The 24,635-nt window shown below is 31.8% G+C and overlaps 1 protein-coding gene across 2 annotated transcripts in view; it reads left to right on the forward strand.

Annotated features, from left to right (window-relative positions):
- The window catches only part of LOC135958884 (general transcription factor 3C polypeptide 1), a 149,244-nt gene that overhangs the window by 82,079 nt on the left and 42,530 nt on the right, over positions 1–24,635 (forward strand). For both annotated transcript variants that reach the window (XM_065509822.1, XM_065509823.1), the window contains 2 exons: positions 8,834–9,974; positions 15,191–16,951. In XM_065509822.1, the coding sequence (XP_065365894.1) occupies positions 8,834–9,974; positions 15,191–16,951 (2,902 nt within the window). The remainder of the gene's footprint in view (positions 1–8,833; positions 9,975–15,190; positions 16,952–24,635) is intronic.

Below are 24,635 nucleotides of genomic sequence, written 5' to 3' on the forward strand. Positions count from 1 at the left end.
ACCAAAAATATCTCCAAATTGAACAGGACCAAATGTTTGACTCAACATCTACCTGGTACAGAAACATTAATCAAAACATGGTAAATGTTTACAATTTTATGAACGACAACATGACTAATGTTAATGTTAATAGATGGATGGTATGGCTAGGCCATACCAGGGTCACACATAGTTACCTATGTAATACTAATACCACACCTTTCTCTACATGTAACATCTCATTTCCCACAAACCGATCCCACAAAAATTACGAACACTCGTACAGCAATATTTCATAATTCAGATCTACTATTTCCTTTGTCCCACCCTATTATTGATAATATTGCATTATTAACCAAATTTCTTAAAATTTCAAACCTTTTTAATGAAAAATAGTTACATTTTTTATACATACGTCATTGATTTTCATAGATAGTTATATAGTTTCCTATATACAGGCTTTCAAGGTCAGTGATTTGATGTAAATAAAAGATTATTTATATCATTTTCAATATAATCCGACGTTTCGTTGGTATTACTTCCAACCTCTTCGGGGATTGAAGTTTATTTTAATCTGGCAACATTATAAATATACAAAAGGAAAAATTCTGGTCAATAACAACAATAATTATAATCTACATATTCAACAAATTTACTTACATATAATCTTTTTTGTCAAGTTTACATCATTTATAAAATATATCACAGTTTTTTGTATAAGTGGACAACACAACACAAATCTTAAAAATATTAAAATAAATGTGTGCAAAAATAAATAAAATATCACAGTAAATTTGTCTTATTCGATCACAGTTGTTGTTATTACTAAAATATTGCAATGGTATAGTTTGCATTTGTATTATCTTTATCCTCTTTTGTATTTATTGGATTTTTTGATTTTTGCTGTATTCTCAAGCTCTCCAACGTATATCTCTTATTTTCCCTTTTTTCCTTATCTAAAATCCTCACTCTTTCAAAGTTTGGTTTGTGTCCGTTTTCAATGCAGTACACAGTGGTTTCCCTTATGTGAACAAGCGGTCAATAATCAATATCTGCAAAACTAAATTTGGCACCTCATAGCATGTCCGAAGAACTTAAAGTTTGCAAATTTTTAAGAAAAAATATTAACAACTGTAACCACAGTAGCCCTTTGATCTTTCAAGGGTTAATTGGCTTTTAGATTTGTTTTATGAATTTTTGAAATAAAATATTTCAGTATGAAAATTTGTTTGTTTTAAACAATTTAAGTAAATTTTTATTCCATTTTAATTCATTTAAATTATACACTGAAAAAAAAAACTAAATCAAAAAGTTATACAAAGTTATATAATGCAATATGAGGTATTACTAAGTAATATAAGGTAGTAAGGTAAAATAAGGCATTAATATATATATATATATATATCAAATACTAATCAAATTTAAAAATCCTTGACTTAAACTACTTGTTTTCTTTGTTGGTAAGTTTGGCCTCCAGAAATAAATGGATCTGAACTTAAAACAGCCTATTTAGAAGTTCTGTATTTGTAGCATTGCGCGATATTTTTCGGGTATGTTGCAACCTAAACGTTTTATATGCTTATTTTTCGCTTCAGCTGCTTCCTCCGATAATTCACCTATTGACACTACTACAAGCTTGCTTACCTCAGCTCCATGGATCAGATTTTTATGTACCGATGCAAAAATAAGACGGTGCACAGAGGGATTTTGGTGTCAAAAAGTCAATTTTTCAAACACTTAATATCAACAATCAAATGATGCAATTTTGTAGAGAAATGTTTATAGATGAAATGTACACTTATAGTTTTAAGAAAAAATTTATTTTATTTTATTTTTAGAAAATTGAACTAAAGTCCATGCAAGGGTGTTAGCTAAAATTTACTTATATCTTCACGCAATTCAGTGGTATAATTTTCCTAATAATACCATTTACCTTTAACATATTTGAAAAATATAACATTTCAACATCAGTAAAAAAAAATTATGGGGAAACCATAAACCGTTAAGAAGACATGCCCAAATCTATAAGACTCTAATTATTATTGTATTTTTGATTTTCCATGGAGAAAAAAAAATGTAGTCCCACTTTCCCCCAAGCTCTTTTTTTAATAAAATGAAAGGTGGGAGTGTCTTGTTTCGATTAAAAAAAAGAATAGTTTTCGGAACAGGATGAAAACTTAACATTTTTTGTCGAATAATAAACGAAATATCCAAAAAATTCTTATCTATGTATGGGTTTCGTGGGCGGTGGGCGTGACCGATTTTATTGAAACTCGACATGTGTTCCTTTTTGGTTTCAATAAATGTATGTACCAAATGTCTAGACTTTTGCTTGGATATAAACAATATTATGCGAAAAAATCAATTTGGATTGTATGGGCAGTGGGCGTGGACTTTTTTGATAAAATTTAATTTTTTTTTTTAATTTAGTCTATATAATTCTCGGTGCCAAATTTCAATACTCTACGACCACCCCTTATAATTTTTGCTCAAAAATGTATTGCATTTGGATTGCATGGGCGGTATGCGGTGGGCATGTCCGCTTTTAATAAAACTTACGTTCTTCTTTTGTTTCAGAAAATATATGTACCAAATTTCTAGACTTTTACTTGAATAGGGAAAATTTTATGCGAACAAATCTATTTGGATTGTATGGGCAGTGGGCGTGGTCGATTTTGATAAAATTTTACTTGTTTCTTAGTTTGGTCCATATAATTATCTGTGCCAAATTTCAGCGCTCTACAACCACTCCTTACACTTTTTGCAAAAAATGTATGAAGCATTCTTCTGTGGGGCGGGTTAGTATATTACAGATTACACTCCCATCCGCAAATTTCCGCAACTAACTTCAGCACTTTTATTATCTTAAGAATCAGATTAATACAATGAAAAAGAAACCTACGGGGGAATCTTGGGGGAACACAACTAAAACTTTAAGTAAACATAATGAAGTTTTACAAAAAAGTAACAAACATATAGGTTAACTAAAACATTAATTTCACAAGAATTACAACACAAGTTAGTTTTTATTATTTTCAAAAGATAAAATAAAAACATTTAACTTCAAAATCCATTGAAAATAATTTAATTTTGTAGACTACAGCAATTGCAAGACCGTTTTGAAGTGCACTTTTGCTTTGAATTATTCTTCCAGCGTTCAGCTGCGCTTTGCAAATGAATATTTGCTCATGCTTTCAATTTTATTTTTAAAAAGTCCCGTTAGATTTCCAGTAAAAACCGGTTTGCCATTAAAAAGATTGGATATTTAAGACACAATTCTTTTGCATTTTGTCTAAATATTTTGTGATCGTTTTATTTATTTTTGGCCTATGGGCGGAACCACTGTGCAGTGTTGTGCTAGTGCAGTTGATTGTTTACCTCTCTTTATGTCCGCCTTATGTTCAACTATTCTGATGGCTAAATTTCTCTTTGTTGTGCCAATGTACACTTTCCCACACACCTCACTGTCTCCGCCATCACATTCAATTTGATACACAACATCACCTTGTTCTCTGCACTCAATATTCGTTTTTGTTTGTGTAAATAAGCTGTGTATTGTTCTGTTTGGTTTATGTGCAAATATTATTTGTTGGTCTTTTATCATCTCTCTCAATTTGTTGTTCTCAGTTAGTCTTGGGATAAAAGGTATACTGTAATATTTGGCGTTGCCAGATGTGACATTTTCCCGTGAAGAATTATCATTACTCCCATTTTTAACCTTTATTATCAGTTTATCAACTAGATCATTTGGAAAGTCATTTTTCCTCAGTATAATCTTAATTTTCGCCATATTTCCTATTTCAAATTGTCGGTCACTCATCTTCATAACTTTGTTAATTAGATTCATAGCTGTATTCATCTTTTGTCCCATGGGTTGTGTTGAGTGGAAATTCATTAATCGTCCAGATGCAATTGGTTTCATATACCAATCTATTATTATCCTGTGGTTCCTCCTATGTATTCTCATATCAAGGTATGGTATAGAATTGTCCGTTTCTCTCTCCAGCGTAAATTTCAACTTGTGATATGAGTTAAATGTCTTTATTATCATGTCGTCATCCTCATATCTTATTACCATTTATCAAATCACGACTTCTTAAATCCTACAATTTACATTGATGACAGGACTATTGAGAATGTTGACGCTATCAAATGCCTTGACACCACAATTATAGTACTCCAGATATTCCCAAACTAAGTGTAGTGATAGGAAATTAATTTTAAGACTTCACAATTCTAGTTATTCAGATATTCGAAAATAACTATTTACTTGCCAAGATGCTCACAATGGTACCGAAGTAAATTTCGCGAAGTTTTGCGGCTTTCACAATTATAGTTCACCAGATATTCCATAATAACTATTTACTTGGTATGGGAAATGCCACGCCCACTTGATATTTCAAGAGGATCGGTCCAGTTGTTTAGACTCATATAAGGCACAATCAAAGAAACAAACATTAATTTTTATATACATTTTTTTTTTTTTTATTTATTTAATTTAATCTATGGATATTATCCTTACAGACTGAGTGTTAAATTAAATTGTACAATGTATTCTTAATGTAAAGATTGTTAGTTATTTAAATTGATAATAATATTTCGTTTTACAACATCAACATTTAAAGTGATGTTGTAAAAGTTAAACATTTCGTTAAAACTACAACATAATTTCCTAAACGGATCTGCCATTTCGTAGTTTGTTCGAAAAGTTTTAACATAAAGTGGGTTATTAAATCGTAATGAGCGTTGAGGAACATTTAATGATATCTTACTTAAAAGAAAATCGGACAAAACAATTCCATTTAAAAGATTTACAAGAAATGAAACGTTAAGCATAATTCTTCGGCTTTTTAAAGTTGGCAGTCGAATCAAAGCAAGTCGTGAAGAATATGATGGAAGCGAAGAATATCCTCGATATACATCTCTTAAACAAAATAGCAAACAAATTTTCTGGACAGATTCGATACGATCAATGTAAACATTATAGCAGGGTCCCACACAATTGATCCATACTCTAAAATCGGTCTTACAAGTGACATAAAAAAGTGATGAAGGGATCATTAAATTCCTTTGCCCATCGTTTGATAAAAGCTAAGATTCAGTTTGTTGAGGTATTATATGATTATTTATTAGGATTGGAGGGCACGATTCTCTACGCAATGTGAATGTAAGATGTATACATTTTTGCTCGTTTACTTTTATTCTCCATTGTTTTAACCACCTTTCTATGTCGAGTATATGGTCTTGTAAAAGTACAGATGCTTCTTGGGGGTTTTCATGAATGGCTAGTATAGCAGTGTCATCAGCAAAAGTTGATATGTGGGTTCGACTGTTTGTAGGCATATCACAAGTATATAGCAAATGTAGGAAGGGACCCAGTATACTTCCTTGGGGTACGCCTGCTTCAATAGGCTGTGGTGAACTTATGAAGTCTCCCTCTTTAAGAACGAACTTTCGATGACTTAAATAACTTTCTAGAAGCTTGTGTGTGTTCATTGGTAAATATTGTTTTATTTTTATCGATAATCCTTCATGCCATACTATGTCGAAGGCTTGCGAAACGTCGATGAAGAGTGCAGAACAATATTTTTTTTCTTCAAATGTCTTGGATATGATTTCTACCAACCTGTGAGTTTGTTCTATGGTGTTATGTTTTTCTCGAAATCCGAATTGATGAGTTGGAATATAATCAAAATGATTCACTATCGGCTTTAACTTGTGCATTAACAGTTTTTCGAATAGCTTTGATATATTTGACAATAGGCTAATGGGTCTATATGATTCTACTTTACTGTGATCTTTTCCCGGCATAGGTATGGTGGATAATATTCAATGCGTAATATAGCATTAAAAATAAGTTCTCCAGATATTTATTAATTGAGTCAGTTCTGCGTTTGTGAAGAAGCATACTGAGGCGTTTGAGACATTTTCTAAGCTCCGTTTTAAGTTGAGGGGATCTGTAGAGTTGCCACTCTCGACGAACTCTTCTTTTTTCAGCTAATAACTGTTCAATGTCTGCAGAATAGAGTCTATTGTATCTTATTTGTTGGGTTATTGAGTGGCGTGTTCAACAGCAAGTTTTAAGTTTTGTTCAAAATTTTTGATTGAGATATCGATATCTTCTGGTGTTCTTAGCGATATATTTTCTATATTTCAACCAATTTATTTTCGTGCTTGATATTGCAGAGTGGGATACTATTTCTAGGGGGTTCAATAGAGTAACGAAGGTGGGTGAGTGATCCGAGGATAATTCTAATGAAGATTTAATCTGCATTAGTTCCATTGGTAAATTTTTTGTAACTGCAAAATCAATGACATCGGGTATTTTGCTTGGGTCAGTAGGACAGTATGTTGGTTCTCCGCTCGACAGCACATTCAAATTCAATTTAGTAATTGTATTAAACAAAGCGCGACCTTTCGGGGTTACAAGTCTTGATCCCCAGTGAGTATGCTTAGCATTATAATCGCCAGCTGCCAGGAATCGGGGTCCTAGTGATTCGTAAAAATGTTCATATTTGTTTTCAGTAATCGAAAACCTTGGAGGTGAATATATCGACGAAATTAATAGGTTTCTGTAGCAATCATCCAAACAGATTGTCGTAGCTTGAAGATAATCTTCACAAATATCACACATTGAATGGTGTTTGATACGGGTTTTAATTAAAATTCCAGAGCCTCCACATGCTCTATCTCTTGGATCATTTGTGCCATAAAAAACATATCCATTTATCTTAAATAAACTTCTAGACGTCAAATGGGTTTCCGAAACTAACATTATATCAACTTCATGACTTTTAAGAAAATACTCGAGTTCGTTTTTATGTTGGCGAATGCCGTTAGCGTTCCAAAAACATATTCTTAGGCAGTTCATGGTCTGTTAAGCACAGCCTGCAATAACATTGATTGCATCTTAAGCATTTCTTGCATCATGTTACTCATTGAGTTTGTAAAGTTATTTACCATAAAGTTATAAGTTATTTACCATAAAGCTATTAAGGGTTAATTTTAATTTTTGTGCTGTTATAAATACTAGACATCATGTTATATTTTTCTTAAGTTTCATCAACATCGGCCCAAAAATTTATAACATTTCGGTAGTTTTCCATGAGAAATTCCAAATATTGGAAAATTTGACCTTTGACCTTTTCGATTTAAGGGTTAACGTTTTCCGATTTTAGTAAACTTTCAGACTATATTTAAAATTACATGGACTATAATATTCTGAATAGGTTTTACTTAAAAATCATAACAGTAAGGAAATTCGGCACATTCGCCAAAATATGGCCAAAAAATTAGTTTTTCTCGAAAATCGCAAAATTTAAATTGCAGGTACGGAAAAACTATAGGAGGTATTGTCATACTTTTTTTTCACATTTTTATTCCCTATTATGTTGTAAATAAATCCCCATTTGATGATCAAAAAATTCTGAAATTTGTTTAACAAAATTTTTAAAAATTTTAAAATGGAGTTTTGAAACTGCCGTTAAAAAAATAATGTTTTTTGGTCATACCTGCGAATAGGTTAACGGTATCCTACGAAGACAAAAACTCATATACAAGTAAATATGGATATATTTTAAGTAAAAATTAGCTTTTATTTTAATATTTCTCAAAATATGTTAATTTTGTTCCTACATTTCATGTTCTAGTGGCCTGAGATACGTTAATGGCCTGGCGATTTTTTAATAACTTTAACAATTTTTAACCAATTTTTGTGTTTTATATCTTATTAGAACGACAATTACGTAAAACATTCGATTAATGGCAACATTTTTACAAAAACTGAAAAAATTGCATTTTTTCTCCTTGTAAATGCACCTGAAAACTAAATCGCCACGGGTTGCAATCGTGATAGAAAGACAAAATTTCATATTTAACTATAATTTTATATATATATAAAAAAAATATGATGAGCGATTGCGAAGGAAAAGAGTCCACCGCCTAGTAAAAGAAAAGAAAGAATGATTTTGTTACGGATTTGGAATCGCTGTAGTCTTTTAAATAGCCACCCTATTCCTCTAATAAAACCTAGTATTTTACCACAAAGTATACAGAGGTGTCAAATTTGACAGTTCAAAAACACTAAAATCAGCTTTTTTTGAAATTGTTTCGATAGAAAGAGAAAACAAATTTGCGGTTTACTACAGACAGTGCGTTAAAACAAACAACTATATAAATAAGCACAAAACCAAACCAGAGAAAATTGTTTCGAGCGAAATAGACAAATATATTTTTTTGCCGTGTCGCCTCTGTATTCTTTGTGATTTTACTAAGTTTACAGCCATCAACATTACTGAGTTCGCCCAGAAATCTGTTTCCTAGCCATTTATTAACAATACTTGAAATTCTGAAAACATAACTCTAATGTTGTACAACAATTGTCAGTGTTTACTTTCATAATTTTTATATTTGGGGTACTCACACGGTCTGCTATTAGTCATATTGTCACAATGTCCTAATATATTATAATAGTTGTTGTTGTGTTGTAAACAAAAAAGTATTATTTTATGACAATACAATAAACATAGTAGTTCAAATAGTCTTATTAGTTTAGAACTTTTTTGTTTGCAACACAACAAAAATTTGATTAAACTACATATCATAATATATTAGGACATTATGACAATATGACCAAATAGTATACCAATTATATTGGTTTAAAATCGTATTCATAATTTAGATATACAACAGTAATTAATGAATATTTTCATAGGTTAAGGTCACATATTTTTGTTACGTGAATTCAATTGTATTTTAGCAGTGAAGTGGAACACACTTAGAATAAAGAAAGAAAGAAAGCACAACTAATTAGTAATTGTAAATTTAATTATATATTTTTTTTAAATAATTTCAGGTACGTTGCCGTTGAATTCTTTGACTCTGTAAATAAGTCGGTGAAAGACTCGTTAGATGTTCTTCAAAACCTACAATGTGCTGAAGAACCGAATATTCCACAAGTGGAGGCACAGTTTCCAGACGTTTCACAGATAAGTGCACGTATTAAAAATTATGAATTTCCAGTGAACACATTAATGCAGAGAAACGACAATATAAGCCAACGTTTAATATCGCGAAAAGCTTTCGCTGTTAAAATGATCGATGAGCATTGTATTATCTCAGTGCTACACTTGCGCAAACTGTTATTGGAACATGAAAAAGGCAAAGGATTAAAAGACGAAGTCTGCCAGAAATCTATCAAGCGCATGTTGTATCACATGAGCCAAAGCAATATTATTCGCATGTATGAAATTGTGTTGCAACGAGATGAAAATATACGAATTTTTCGATATGTAACACATCCGACAATAGACATTGAACATATTGCTCTTAAAAATGAAATTTTAAAATTAAAGAATAGCCTTTTCTTGCTCCTCGAAGAGAAGAAACATAGGCAGTTGAGTTCGCGCCGCCATCAAAATCGAAAAATAAAGAATTCGAAAAAATTAAAGCCAGCTGAAATAAAGCTTAACAAAAACACATTAATACCATTGAAAAGCCACAAACCGCCAAAGTTCTTAATATCACGATATATGCATGAGTTTTTATTTTATATTGTAGTGGAATTGAATGAATGTCAATTGCCTCTGGAGATTACTAAGGAATTGCTTCAAACTTGGCAGGTAACCGAACCATCGTTACGAATAGATGAGTATTTAGAACAATTGGAGCCGGAATACGTAAACATGAAAGCATATACCAAATATATAAGTTGGCGTACGTTTATTCCCCCATTGCCAAGATATTCCGACAAACCAGCTGGTTGGGTGTATTTTATTGATGCTGTGGATCGCATGCCTCTATCCATATTTAATAAAATTTTCCGCATTGATAAGGGGGCAGATGAAAGATTGACAGCATTTTTAAACCATCCTATACGTCAACACTACCTGATGCGACAATTACCGTCAGATTTGCAATGTAAAATTAGTCGCGTCCAATTACAACGTGTTTACGCATCAGTGTTAAAACTCCTTAATCACATGGGTTTAATACAGGTACTTTCATACATATTCATTTTTTAAATAACAAATTTTAACTTGAACTTTAAAATCTTAACAACGATTTAAAAAATTAAATTTATACATGGATTTATTTGTATATATGGAGGTTTTATATGGAAATGCGCTTAATAAATAAATGAATGGCAGACTTTCAGCAAAAATCTTGATTAAAAAAATCTTGACTTTTGAAGATAATGACGAAACAGGACTGGATATTGACGCTTTTTTCCATATAGTTTGACATTTAATGGGGTAGTAGAATGTGTTCATTTATTATTAAGCGCATTTGCATATAAAACCTCCATATATATAAAATAAATCCATGCCTAAAATTATAGTATATATTTAACTATGATCAAGAGTAAAATGGCATTTATGAGATTTTTTAGGTAAAATACCAAATATTTTAGTTAACTTCTATGTTCGAAAAATCAACTAGGTTAGGTTATAAAGGCAGCTAGTTATCAACCAGCTCACTTGGGTCCATTAAATTGGTCCCTTTGTTTTACCCTAAGGATCATGCTCAAGGCCTCAAGAGGTCCTTCACATGTCAGAAATGGGTTCAATGCCGAACCAACCTGACGCACGAATGAACGAATCCAACCTCCTGACATCCAGAGTAGATAGATCCGCTAGGCCGTGCAAAAATGGACTACCTATTGTCGCAGTCCGCACCTCTGCTAGGGCAGGGCAAAGACAGAGGAGATGTTCAATCGTCTCATCCTCGTCTTCGTCATGGCAACTCCTACAGAAGTCATTGTATGGAGTATTCAATCTCCTAGCATGTGCACCTATCAAGCAATGCCCGGTGAGCACTGATATCAGAGCTCGTAGCCTAGCCCGAGGTAGCCCCGTGAGGGACATTGACCTATGATGGTCAAATACGGCCAGAAATCAACTAAAATTTTTGTAAAAATTCCTTATAAACTTTGGAATGTTAGCACAACAGCTGAGGCTATATCTGGCCTTGAAGTTATAGAAAAATTAAGTAAAATATCAATAATTGATCTATAATTTTTAATAATTGTTCGTTATTTGGTAGCATATTTTCATTATGAGATATTTTTAAAATTCTGGATCCATTGGAATTGAACTCAGCTTTCCATATTCTGGTTTTATTTCATCTATTACTTTATTAATCTCGTATTCTTGATGAAGGAGAATATCTCCATTAGAATTTTGATTTAGATTCAAGAAATTTACATTCAAAATATTTATTTAATTGGTTTTGACATCATTTATAACACAGTATCTCGGTAACCAAATTGAGGTGCCGATATACTGTTAGTGGTTTTGTATTATGTGTGTATTGGTAACCTCTGTAATTAAGAATTTTTTGGCACATATTAGTATGTATATCATCCACATACATGAGTAGATATACGATTTAATTGTTAATTTGATTCATAGTATCTGCTTTTCCAACTTATCATATCGAGCCTTTGTTGGCCGCTTTAACCCATAAAGAGATTTTGGTAATTTGCAAACAAGATGTTCGTTACCTCTTTTATATAATTTGCATGATTGTTCCTTATACATTTCTTCTTGAATATCACCATTCAAAAAGGCTTTCTTTTGGTGTATAATCTTAAGCTACGAGTCTAGCTTTGTATTTTGGTTTATTGATAATGTCAGCTTTTAGGAATGACATCATGATTCGATATTACACTTTTCGCTGTTTGTAACTCTTTGAAGTTTTTCATAAGTATCTTCACATACTTCAACTTCTCGTCAGATTCAAAATCGGTTTCTTCATTTATTGCATATAAATGAAATTGAAATATTCTATAAATTTTACGTCTTTGCATATTATAATTTTATTATGTACTTTGATTCTTCAGAATTCGATATCCTTTATAATTTTTAGCATGACCAATAGTGTGGGTCAATTTGTAGGTCAATCCTAAGAAAATTACCAAAAGAAAGTATGGGTATAAAATCAAAACCTAGTTCCCGCTGAGAGACTTCAAAACACAGGTTTAAGAAATTTCACTGTCTAACAAATTGAGACTTTTTGATTGGAACAGAATAGCGACGCTATAATACTGAAAGGGCATGTTGAGTAGATAATTTTTGTGAACATGATTTATAAATCACTGTTCTTTTAAACAGTGACTGTGATCACGTTTTGTCTATGTTAAGCAAAATACCAATTATGTTAAGAAGAATACATATGTATAATTTTCATTCATAAATCTGTTCTTATGTTAACCTAAAACTAATATTTGCTGATTTAAAAACGTGTTAAAAACGTCTGTTAAAAAAATATAGGAAAATAAAGAATTAAGCAAATGCATCAAAATTTTAAGAGAACTAACTAATATGTTACTAACTTTTTATTTTATACACTGTGTTGGAGATATAGAAAATTATGCGCCTAAAAATATGCAGTAATTGTTGTTACCAATGAATATTGAAAAATATAAAAGAACGACATTAACAGTTGGTTTAAATACGTAAAAGAACGATATTAAAAGTACCTGTTACTTTCTCCATTTGTTACCAGTGATTTTTTAAAAACGTTACCAATGAATGTTGAATAATATAAAAACGACATTTAACAGTATGTTGAAAAATGTGAAAGAACTATATTAAAAGTACCTGTTACTACAGTTGTTCCAGTAATTTTTCAAAAACGTTACCAGTGAATGTTGAAAAATATTAAAGAACGACTTAAATGTACCTGTTACTTACTATATTCAGTAACTGTTGTTACCAGTGATTTTTCAATCACAGTGATTAAATCACAGGTATGAAAATATCGCTTATCTCTACTGTATATGTATGTTAAGATTTTTTCGATCTAAGTCCTTACTTCTTAGTGAAGATAGAAATTGAGAGTAATGTACAATAAGTAAAAATACATTGATTACAAAGAAACAAATTGCAGTTACATATCACAATTTTTGTTGTTGGTTTGTAGTGATGAGCAAAAGCGCTTAGTTCAATTTATCACAAGAAAAAGCTCTAAGTCCCTATAAAAAGTACAGTTTAACCATTTCTGTCAAATACACACCAGATGGTGAACTTAATTTTATACTTAGATTTCCTGATGAATTTAAAGATCTCCCCCAAAAAATAAATAGAAATGTAGTAGCACTGGAGTGCACAGTGTGGTAGGTCGCAAATCTAACTGGACAAAATTAATAAATCACGTTGGGTTCACTTCACTTATGAATCATATAAAAAATGAGTTCAAATATGTATGTAAACGATTATAAAAAACCAACTTTTTTTCGCAATGTCTTTTTGGGAGTTTTTACCCATTCTTCAAAAATTTTCTTTCGTGAAAAAGTAGAAGTCATACTGGAAAAGTGAACAAATTTATGGCGGTCGCAAGAATGCGCAAGATGTTTTTGATTTACCTTGAAGTGAACACTTGAAAGATTAACTCAAATATAGTTTTACACCGGAATTATGCGGAATAAACAGCTTTAACTCTACTTGAAAAAAGGAAATATTTTATTTTTTCCAATTTCTGATCTTCTCACAAAAAATTGTTTTTTTTTAATAGTTACAATGGAAATAATTAAATGAAAATTGTTGCATATTTCCTTGAAATAGAGCTTAATAATATAAAAAATTATGACAATAAAATCACCGTAGCCTTTTTAATCATAAACCAAAGTCACACAAAAAATACACTTCTCTTTGAAATCTTAATGTACCTGTTGACAACAACTGACTTTAAAGCTTAGTTTTTCCTAATCGGAGCTAAAAACCAAAACAACAAAACATGAATTACAGTTCCCTATTGTATTGAGAAGCTCATTAAATGATCAGAAGGAATGTTGCCAGTCATTTTTTTAACTTTGTCCAGCTAGATTTGTGATTTACCACAGTGTGGAGTGGTCGGATTTACACCAACTGCTAATTAAGCGTAAATAGCTTTATTTACAACCTTGGTGTGTTTGATGACCCTCAATAAAATTATTTTAAAATAAAAACTTCATTTCTAAACGGAATTGCCATGTGGGCGTTAGTTGCGTACTGTCAAAGCAATGCTTTTGATTTTTGCTTGTATTTATGCAGCAGTGTCTGCGCGATATGTCTATTGAAAGTCCGAAACCTCTAGTGTTTGGCATCAATCCAAGTTTTCCAAAATTATGAAAATAAAACAAACAAATTTCAAGTTTTAATTAGAGACGAAGATCTCTTTTCACTGCAATTAAATATTACCTCGTAGAAGGAATATGTTGCGTATTTAAATAAGAAGCACGTAGTGCTTATGTCGAAGACATACGAAGAGTGTTTAATAATAATGCTAAAATAATAAGCATAATTTGGTGGCAAACAATATTTAAGGCTCCGTTAACGGTTTACTCGCTAGAATCTAGTAAAATACTTCCAGCAAAGTTGCATAAAAAAGGGAAGCAACAATAGATTCTAACGTTGTTAAAATAGCAATGTAGTTATTACCAAAAGGATGCAACCTAAACACTCTAGTAATATTTAATGATGCGATAAATGGAAACCTTTGATATATTAATTTCCCACTACAATATTTGTTGAATTTTTTGAACTCGGTTCCCCACCGCTTAGCTCTTGGATTTCACTTTCCGAAGCTCCCAAATAATTTACAAACATATTGATATGTCAATATATCAGGTCCTGGTTCAGTTTCTATTTAAAATCGGACCACAAACGGCTGAGATAAAGGGTGATTCATTTAGAGGTTAATTTATAATAAAACACTTAAAATAAAGTTGGATGTCGGAATTTTTATTATGACCCGAAAGATCAATCTCTGACATTAACTTTAAATGTTTCCGCGACTTCACTGTAGGTGGTCCATTCGGAAGCTCCAATTTTAGATTACTCTATCCAACATTGCTACCAATATCTCGCAAATTGCTTCTTTTGATTTCACAAATACTCATAGGAATCCAGAGGTGTAAATCACTAGGGAGCTAGTTAACAGGTCTGAAACACGAAATGATTTTTCATTAAAGCCAATGTGGATCGAAGTGCACGAAGAACATTTCTCACAGAACGCTGATATTCGTAATACAGCTGAATAATTGGGGGTCGTCAATAAAAATATACATTATATCTCCTTTATCTCCAAGTGCGTAGTTTTATCTCCTGTATTCTTTGTGGTGAAGGTCAGATTTTGAAATTTTTTTAAATGGACTAATATTATACTCGTAATAACCGATTAATTAACTAAATTTTTGTATTCTTCTGTTTCTTCCTTGTGATCGACGTAGATAAGCGAACGCCTAAGTATTAAGGATCCGTTAGTTATGTGGGTTTATCTCAATCGCCGAGCACGAGTACTGGATACAACCAATTCTGAAGCTGGCTATAAGCACATTAATTCGGAACGTGAATATACGCCACTAACCTTTGATTTGCGAAGCTTCGATGATATTCATAATTATTGGACGACATTGCAACGAATTTGTGTATATACCAAACTTGGTTTTCGGAGCAGGAGTCATGGAAGGACTGAAAGAATAAAAGAACTAAACTTTCTTAAGGCAGTCGATTTCGATGAAGCACCTTTACATGATTCCGGCTATCAACCTGGAGATGGTTTGGGAGCTGCTGGACTTTCGACAAATTTATTTGCACACACGTTCCGTAATTGGTCTTGGTATGTACACGGCAGTAATAAAGTGACCGTGAAAAATGTTAGAACTGGTCGTCCAGTCGGTTCTGGTGTGCGGAGCACTAACAAAGTAGTCCGTGTTATATCACGCAAATCACGTCAACCGCAAACGTTGACAACAGTTAAACGAATATCAACACAATTGTCGACATCTAATAGTAAACGCTTAAAAAAGACCGCACCCAGAGATGCTGTCGATCGTGATGCCTTGAAAAATATGCGAACATTACGGGTTTCATGGAGTAAAGCTGAAGATGAAATGCTCATGATTGGCAAAGCAGCATCGGCATACGTTGCGGCCCCTGTGCCAGCGCTAGGTCTCTTAACCATTGGTAAATCATGCCGTGATGCAATACGTCATAGTTTAGGAATTTTCAATAAAACTACTCAGGCATGTTGTAGACGTCTTCAATTTATGGTCCGTCAAAAGAGACACATACCACAGGTTCCAACATGGCTGCATATGCTGCAAACTGACGAGTATTTGCAAAAGAAATATGGAGAGAACTTTTTGCACAGATTGAAAAAGACGTATACAACTCGCTTGGAATTTTGTGACGCATTAGCCGTGCATTATACCCTTATTATGTGCTACTTATTTAAACTCGTCCACAATGCATACGATACTAAAACCAAATCTCGTTTTATTTTGCCAGACTCTCTCCATGAGTTTCATAAACGGTTTCTCGAACGTATGCCTGTGCCGACGGATGAAGATTGTATACTATATAAAAACCCCGAAACTGATTTCGATCTCCAAACAATTGTAGTTGGAAGCGTTCTGCATAGTAGTTTGTGTGCTATGCGTGACAAAACACTATACAATTTACAGGCATTCGAAATTTATAAAAACTATTCGGAAGAAGTATTAGAAGCTGCATTCTCAAAGGCTCGTGCCGATGGCTTAGCAGTTGCCATAAAACGCAAAAATATGAGTCTTTTGCCTAATCATTTATCTGGCCCAGCATATGTACTCTCATCAAAGTACAAACTCAAATTACTATTTCTACGAATTCCATATGGAACTTACGACGCATTCTATAATTATTTCGAGTGCGGATTAAAAGTTTTCTTTCAAACTGAAAAAAATATCACAGATACAAGTAGTTTTGATGCACATCTGGAGTTGAAATCGCCAACACCAGGCCAAATGTTCGTTATTGGCGAGGGCTTGGCTCGAAATATATGGACCGTAAGCGTAAAATTGCCGATAAATATTTTGACAGTGGATGCTGAACAGAATCAAACGAATGTATCATCTATGGATCGCATTTTGGACCATTACCAGAGCATTTTTGATAACGCTCCCCAACAAGAATACACTAAAATTATCGAAAGTGGCCAGAATGAAAAACAGGTGAGTCTTTTTGAAAATATAGATTTGAAAATAGATACATGCAAAGGTAATAATCTTCTAAGTATTTGATGAAAGGCACGCAACAAATTGGCTATGGAATCCGCTTTTTCGCAAAATACTTCGCACTGTTTCTGAATAAACATTAATATTGTGGTCATTTTCCAAAGTGTTTCGAATATCGACGGCTGTTGTTTTAGGATTTTTACTTTTTTTTAATTTTTATTTATTTATTGTATTATTATTACTTAATGAACTAACAATAAGTATTTCAAATCTTATATCTAATAACTATTATTTAATTAGTCCAGCCAGTGCCGGACGAAAAATTATTTATTCATTGTTGCTTTGCTTAAATTGGCATTCTTCCTTCTAGTCTTTGGATTAGGTCTGCTGTGACCCACCTTCTTAATCGAGTATGGCCACGGTTATGCAATATGTTGCGGGCCAGTGGGTTTGGGTGAATTTCAAGTTTTTTTAAATACTTTTCTACATTTTTCTTGATCTGAGTTTTTACAATGGGTACCCAGCAAAAATTTTGTGAATTTTTGTAATGGCAACTAGTTACCACATACATTATTTTGTAATGAGTGGTGGTTACCCAGCACATTATTATATTTACTAGAATAGGTACTTATTTTTATACAGGTTGGTAATGAACTTTTGCATTTAGCACAGCTATCGAACAAAAGTAACTAGTGTTTCAGTCAAATAATAAGTAGTTATCACTTTGCTCCAATATTACTTGCTGGCTTACCAGGTAAGTAAAGTTTTGCTGGGTACGTTTAGAACTTTATGTATATTTGCGTTTTTGGTATACCAGGGGGCGACTGTGATCATTCTTAAGAACTTGTTTTATCGTCTTTTGAACTTTTCTACATTTGACGCTGAGGCCGTGCCCCATAGGTGTATGTCATAACACCATATTGGTTTTATGATCATGTTATAATGTAGAAGTTTACAATCTAAACTAAGCGTAGAGTTTCTGCCAATGAGTCAATTAATTTGAATTGATTTCAATTTTAATTAAGTCAACTTTGCATCTACAGTGAGTATCACTTAAAATTGTAAAACATATTTTTTTTAAATATTATGTAATTATACAGGCAATAATAGGTAATTATATAAAAAACTAGTTGATCGTCCCTGCTTCGCCCGGTAGCATTTTCTAATGTTAGTTCTTCAAGTTTCTCCAACCCACGCACGCCAGCCTGTTCTTATTTAATTGCAAAGAAAATATCTAAATTTGTACTGCATACTTTAGGGAGCTTTTTTATTACAGTTGACTGGACTCACAAAGAAAAGAATTTCCGAGTTTTACCCGGAATTTTTGAATTTTTTTCTTTACAAACCATCTCCTGAAAAAAAATCAGCCAAATCGCTCCAGCCGTTCTCACGTGATGACATTACATACATGGACCATTTCATATTTATATATATAGAAAAGTCATTTTATTAATTGGAACAAAAAATATGTATTACAAAAAAAATGTTAACAAAACCTCAATTCCTTAAAAAAATATTGATGAAAATTAAAGAACATCACATATTTCACTTAAATTCGTACACTTATATTAAATTAAAATTAAAAATAAATAAAAAATTAAAAAAAAATGTTAATATTAAATAATCGTAATACTTTGTAGGGTATCCTTTGCTATTTTTTAGTGCCTGTATGATTTTAAATGAAGCGTTGATATTCTGGACACTAAAGGGCTGCACAAGCACATTCAGTTGCTACTCAAGACATTCACCAGCACAACAGTTACTTCAGATCGTTGGGTATTTATTTACAAAACGAATGAGTGTGAATGAGGAACAATAACAACCAACGACAGAACAAAACAACAGAGTATAGAATGAGAGACAGTATATGACAATGAGAGTAAATATACACCGAGTTAATGGTATACATATCGACCTCTTTGCGCGAAATTATCGTATGTTACATTTTTACATAGTAAAATATTATACCTATTTTCGCTATATTTATGGAAATATTACTACTTAGGTTAATTTAACCGTATGTGAAATTTAATTTACTAAATCGGTTTTTGTATAGCATTTATAATTTGGTATTAATGATACCAGCCAAAGCAAAAAAATTTAATAATAAAGCTTTCCTGTAAAATTTTGTATTTGTGACATACGATAATTTCGCGCAAAGGGGTCGATATGATTTCAGGTCACAATGAAGTTTTTTGTATTATTAAATGTTCGTGTGTATGGGTGCAAACATATCCAGCAGTTCTAGGAGACAGTACCGAACTAGTGATTTTACCCATCATTTAGGGTGGGAGCTAGTTACTTCAATAGCCACGTGACTAGTCATTTTAACACGGGCATGTCCTAGGTAGGGGGTCAATTGTCTCTTTTTGATTACAATGGGACTGTCTAATAGCTGGTCCAAAGTAGGCAACGCATTGGATTCACAAACTGGTTACATAGCGTCAGTTACCTTGCTAGCTTTGTAACTGGTTACTTGATCAGCTACTTGACTAGTTATTTTAACACGTGCATGTCCTAAGCAGGGGGTCAATTGACCCTTTTGATTACATTGTGACTATCGGATAGCTGATCGAAGGTAGTCAACGCTTCTGGTGGGTAAAATAAACTGCAGTACAAAAAAAGTTTGAAGTGACTTCACCATAGGTTACTAAGAGACACTAAAGTGACTATTGACTTCATGCTATGTTACATGCGATATCAGTAAACTTAAGCAAAAATAAAAATAAACTGTATGAGAATTATATTAACACAATTTGTAAAAAACCAGTTTGTACGAATTACTCACAAAACGTTTAAAGTGACTACACTCTCGATTACTTAGAGACACTTAAGTGACAATTTTCTTCACGCTAGATTACTTGGGATGCATAAAGTAACCAATTGACTTCTCTCTGCACTACAAAGTGCACACCCGTGTCAAATGACCAAAATATATAAAATGGAGTCAGCCAAGTGATAAGACATTTGTGACAATTACTGTCTTTAAGTGATACATTGACTACTTGCTTAACTGCTGGGTAATGATAAATAAGAACGTTAGGCCGCACACATTCACACACATAGAAAAATTCATTCATGAAAACAAAAATAATTCGAATGATTCGAATAATTCTTGATCATAGCAGTGAAAAAGTAAAACATATACGCGGCAGGGCATGGTAGCATACGATCGTATACATAACAAACTCATACTACGTTTATACGTAGCCTATTCGCAAATAAAAATTATTTGCAATTAACTAACTCACTGTTTATAAGTCGGAAAATTTATGTTTTTATGTGATGCCGGATGGTAAACTTTAATAAATTGGTAGTAATGTTTTTGAACAAAATATGATAAATTTTTTATTTTTTAAATGCAAAAATGATAGAATCTAAAATTCATATTTGTCTCGCAATCCAATTAATGCAAAAACACAATGAAATATTTAAAAAAAGTCTTAATAAACTGAAAATGTTAAAACATATGGCAATGCTTAAAATCTTATTTGCAAATAGTGTCGTTAAGCAGGAATTGTTTTCGTGAGTTAGCTATTCGCAAATAAAAAATTAATTCACTGTTTATGCTGTAAATTTTTCTAAATGCAATATTTTTATTTTCAAATAAGCCGTGCGTATAAACGTAGTATCACATTCGGTTCATTATTTTACCTAGCCCCCATACAAATGTCCTTCCGACATTGGAAATGATTTAAATTTTAATTTGTATGAATTTTCAATACCAAAAATTGGAACTCTGTCCTATAATTTAAATTCTACAATAACAAAAAATTACATGTCAGAAATTCCGAAAATATTTTTTCTTGATTTGTGCAAAATAGAACGTTTTAGCAATGAAAATGTGCAAAAAGTGTTTTAAAAAAATAAAGAATAACATGTGTTAGTGTAATAATGTGTAAAAAACGTTATTTTTATCAAAATTTAAAATTCCAAGACATTTCATTGGTTAACATTTCTCTGAACTCACGCGGTACCCGTATATGTGAGAGAGTAATTTTAAAAAATTGAGAGTCGGACTACTTGGTATACTTTGATTTTAACCATTTTTCTTTTTTGCTGTAATTTGTATACATTAAGCAGCTGTTTTTGACACTATAAAAGTTATTTGTTTTTGTATTGTTGTATTTGTTGCCGTAACGCATACACCTTATCTTTATCATGACAACCCTACAAGAACCGTGACATTCATTTGAGTGATCATTTCACTGTCACTACTGATGAAAATATCCACCATCGCGTAGAACAAAGTTTCTATCAGTTTCTTAAGGAAAATGGACAAAACTGATGGAAACATTTGTGTACATTAGGGTGGCCCTTAATAAACGAAAGTTGGATTTTGGCCATTCTCACACCGCAGTTTGGTGAACATTAGTAAAAAAATCATCCTGAAAAATTTTAGGTAAATCGGTTGGGGTTAAGACGTGCCGCAAGTCCTCTGAAATGTTGAGAAGGGAAAAAATGCATTTTTTCAGTTTTTGTAAAAATTTTGCCATTAAAAAATTACTTTTGCAATTTAATTTAAAATAATAGAAATGTGTACGTAATTGTCGTTCTAATGAGACACAAAAAACCGAAATTGGTCAAAAAATTTTAAAGTTATTAAAAATTCGCCAGGCCATTAACGTGTCTCAGGCAACTAGAACCAGAAATGTAGGAACAAAATGAACATATTTTGATAAATATTAAAATAAAAGCTCATTTTTACTTAAAATATGTACATATTTACTTGTATATGAGTTTTTATCTTCGTAGGATACCGTTAACCTATTCGCAGATATGGCCAAAAAAATAAAAATTTTTTAACGGCTGTTTCAAATTCCATTTTCAAATTTTTAAAAATTTTGTTAAACAAATTTCAGAATTTTTTGATCATCTCATTGGGATTTATTGAGAACAAATTTTGAAATTTTCGAGAAAAACCAATTATATGTCCATTTATGGCCTTAAGTCGTGAAGGTCAAAGGTCAAATTTTTAATTTTTTTTTTGGGTCGATTTTGATGAAACTTAAGAGAAATATAACATGAGGTCTAGTATTTATAATAATAGAACAAAAATGGAAATTAACCCTTAAATGGCACTTGGGGTTAAAATGACCGGGGTTTTCGGGATTTTTCAAATCCCGTTTTTCATAAATAAATAGGGGAAATTGTCATTTTTGTGTGACTACGCAAAGTGATGTTCAGCAAAGTTGTTAAGCTCAACTCCTGCTATAATATAGTTAATAAAGGAAAACGGTATTTTTGGTTTTCCTTGAGTGGGGCTCTAGAAAATCAATTCTTCAACTTTTTTTGTAAGTTATCTAACAAAACTCAATTTAAATCCTCTTCAAATGAAATTGATTTTATCTCAGATGAGGAGCTCGAACAAAATGAAAATATTTCGATTGCTAAAAGGCTAAAAGATATTATTAATAAATGTAAAAACCCCAAATAACAATAACGAAACCAAATTATAATGTAGATTTTCAACTTGCAAAAGAAATAGATCATTTTATTTCTGAATCAACAAGAGAAAAATACTTGCAGATTTGTTATAAGTATTTGCAAACGGGTTTGCCAATGTGAAAGATGTTTTTCGGAAGCAGCATATGTTGAAAACAAAATTCGTTCCAGAATGGCAGATGAAATCATAGATGCAAAGTATTCTTAAGAAGCTATTTAAAATAAACACTTTTTTATACTAAAGTACGGTTTTTCACCAGTATGTCGATTTTTCACGAAAAATCGTATAGCAGAAACGCATTCTACGGAAAATTCTAAGAAGAAACCATAGGTCTAAAATCAAATCCTATCGAATTTCGTCTTTTATCCAATGATATTGCAGTATATATATATTTTTTTTAATAGTTTTATTTTTTTATTGGATAAAAGACGAAATGCGCAAGATAGGATTTGATTTTAGACCTATGGTTTCTTGGGGATAATTTCTTAGAATTTTGCGTAGATTGCGTTTCTGCTATACGATTTTTTACGTTTTGATCGTCCATACAAATCGACCCGGCCTAATGTACATACTTTATTGTTATTTCTTCTTATATAATGTACTCATGCAAGTATTTTATGCTTTTTAGTGTCTAATAAAAATTAATTGCTAAATAAAAAATTTACTTTCAATTGTAAAGACATAATTATGTACGTTTCTTTCTTATAATTTTCGGGATTTTAGATTTCCCGAAAATCCCGAAACCCCGATTAGCATCTCTACCTGAGATACGTTAATGGCCTGGCGAATTTTTAATAACTTTAACATTTTTTCACCAATTTCTGTTTTTTGTGTCTCATTAGAACAATTACGTACACATTTCTATTATTTTAAATTAAATTGCAAAAGTAATTTTTTAATGGCAAAATTTTTAAAAAAAAACTGAAAAAATTCATTTTTTGCCCTTGTAGATGCATCTCAAAACTTCAGAGGGCTAGCGGCACGTCTTAACCCCAACCGATTTACCAAAAATTTTGTCAGGATGATTTTTTTTACCAATGTTCACCAAACTAGGGGGTGAGAATGGTCAAAATCCAACTTTCGTTTATTAAGGGCCACCCTAGTGTACATGTGATTTTTCATCTCCCTTGCACTTATGAATTCTATCGACTTTAAAACATATATTTGAGCTGCTCACTCTTTTGTTGTTTACCAATCAAGGATGATAGAAATGTAAGTCAGGCTTGATGATTATATCCATCACTGTTAACAAATAATAACACTAGTTACAAATTAAACATTTTTGTTTGCTCATGGAATGAAACTTATATTTTTGAGAAGAGCTAGGCACGCTAAAAAGAAGGGATATTCGTGGGTCCTCAAATAAGAAAAATGTTGGGTGATACCAAATTTGAGTGTCTATTAACCAATGTTGAAAAAGCAGCATGGAATTATTTTAAACTTGTTTAAGAATTTTTGGGGAATAAGAAAAGTCAAAATTACAGAGATATTGAACTGATGGGTGTAAATATGTCCCTCAAAATTCACTTTTTACATTCTCATGAAGTTTTTCGAGAGGAATTATCAAGGTTTTTGGGATCAGAATATGCTAGGAGACTACTGTTGGAGTGTCGTGAGGGAGACAAATGAAAATAATTATAAAAAGAGGACTAAAACACATCACTTTTAATTTTTTTTTTGTCCTAATTTAATGTACATTTGTATATGTTTCGATTTTAATAAATATCTCAAAAGTTTGACGTCCAGGATTTATTTTAATATTTTTTCCGAAGTTTGAAGACCTAAATACACAAATCCCCATATGTTTCAATTCATGAACAAAAACCTTGTAAACTAGTGTAATTGATGTATAAATCAGTCACCGTTGATCAATCATACTTGATGTATATATCCGTCACTGCTGACTAGTCATACTTGATGAATATATCCGTAAAATCTTACCGGTATAACTTTTATAATAAAACTCGATTTTTATATTATTTTTATTATAAAATGTATTAGTTTTTATTATTATTATTTTGAAATATTATATTAAGGTTGTTTTTTTTAGATATTTTTTTTGTTTTAGTCTATGGTGGCACCTTTCTACGGCTTTTCTGATACTTTTTTCAAAGTCTAAGAACCCTTGCAGATTGAAAACTTCTGAAATTTGTAGAATATATGTATATATATGGGGAATTTCATGTCAAGTGAACCAACTTTTGAAATCGATGTCTTCCGATCGGGATGAAATTT

The sequence above is a fragment of the Calliphora vicina genome, chromosome 4, assembly GCF_958450345.1.
Source record: "Calliphora vicina chromosome 4, idCalVici1.1, whole genome shotgun sequence".
In the NCBI taxonomy this organism is placed as follows: Eukaryota; Metazoa; Arthropoda; class Insecta; order Diptera; family Calliphoridae; genus Calliphora; species Calliphora vicina.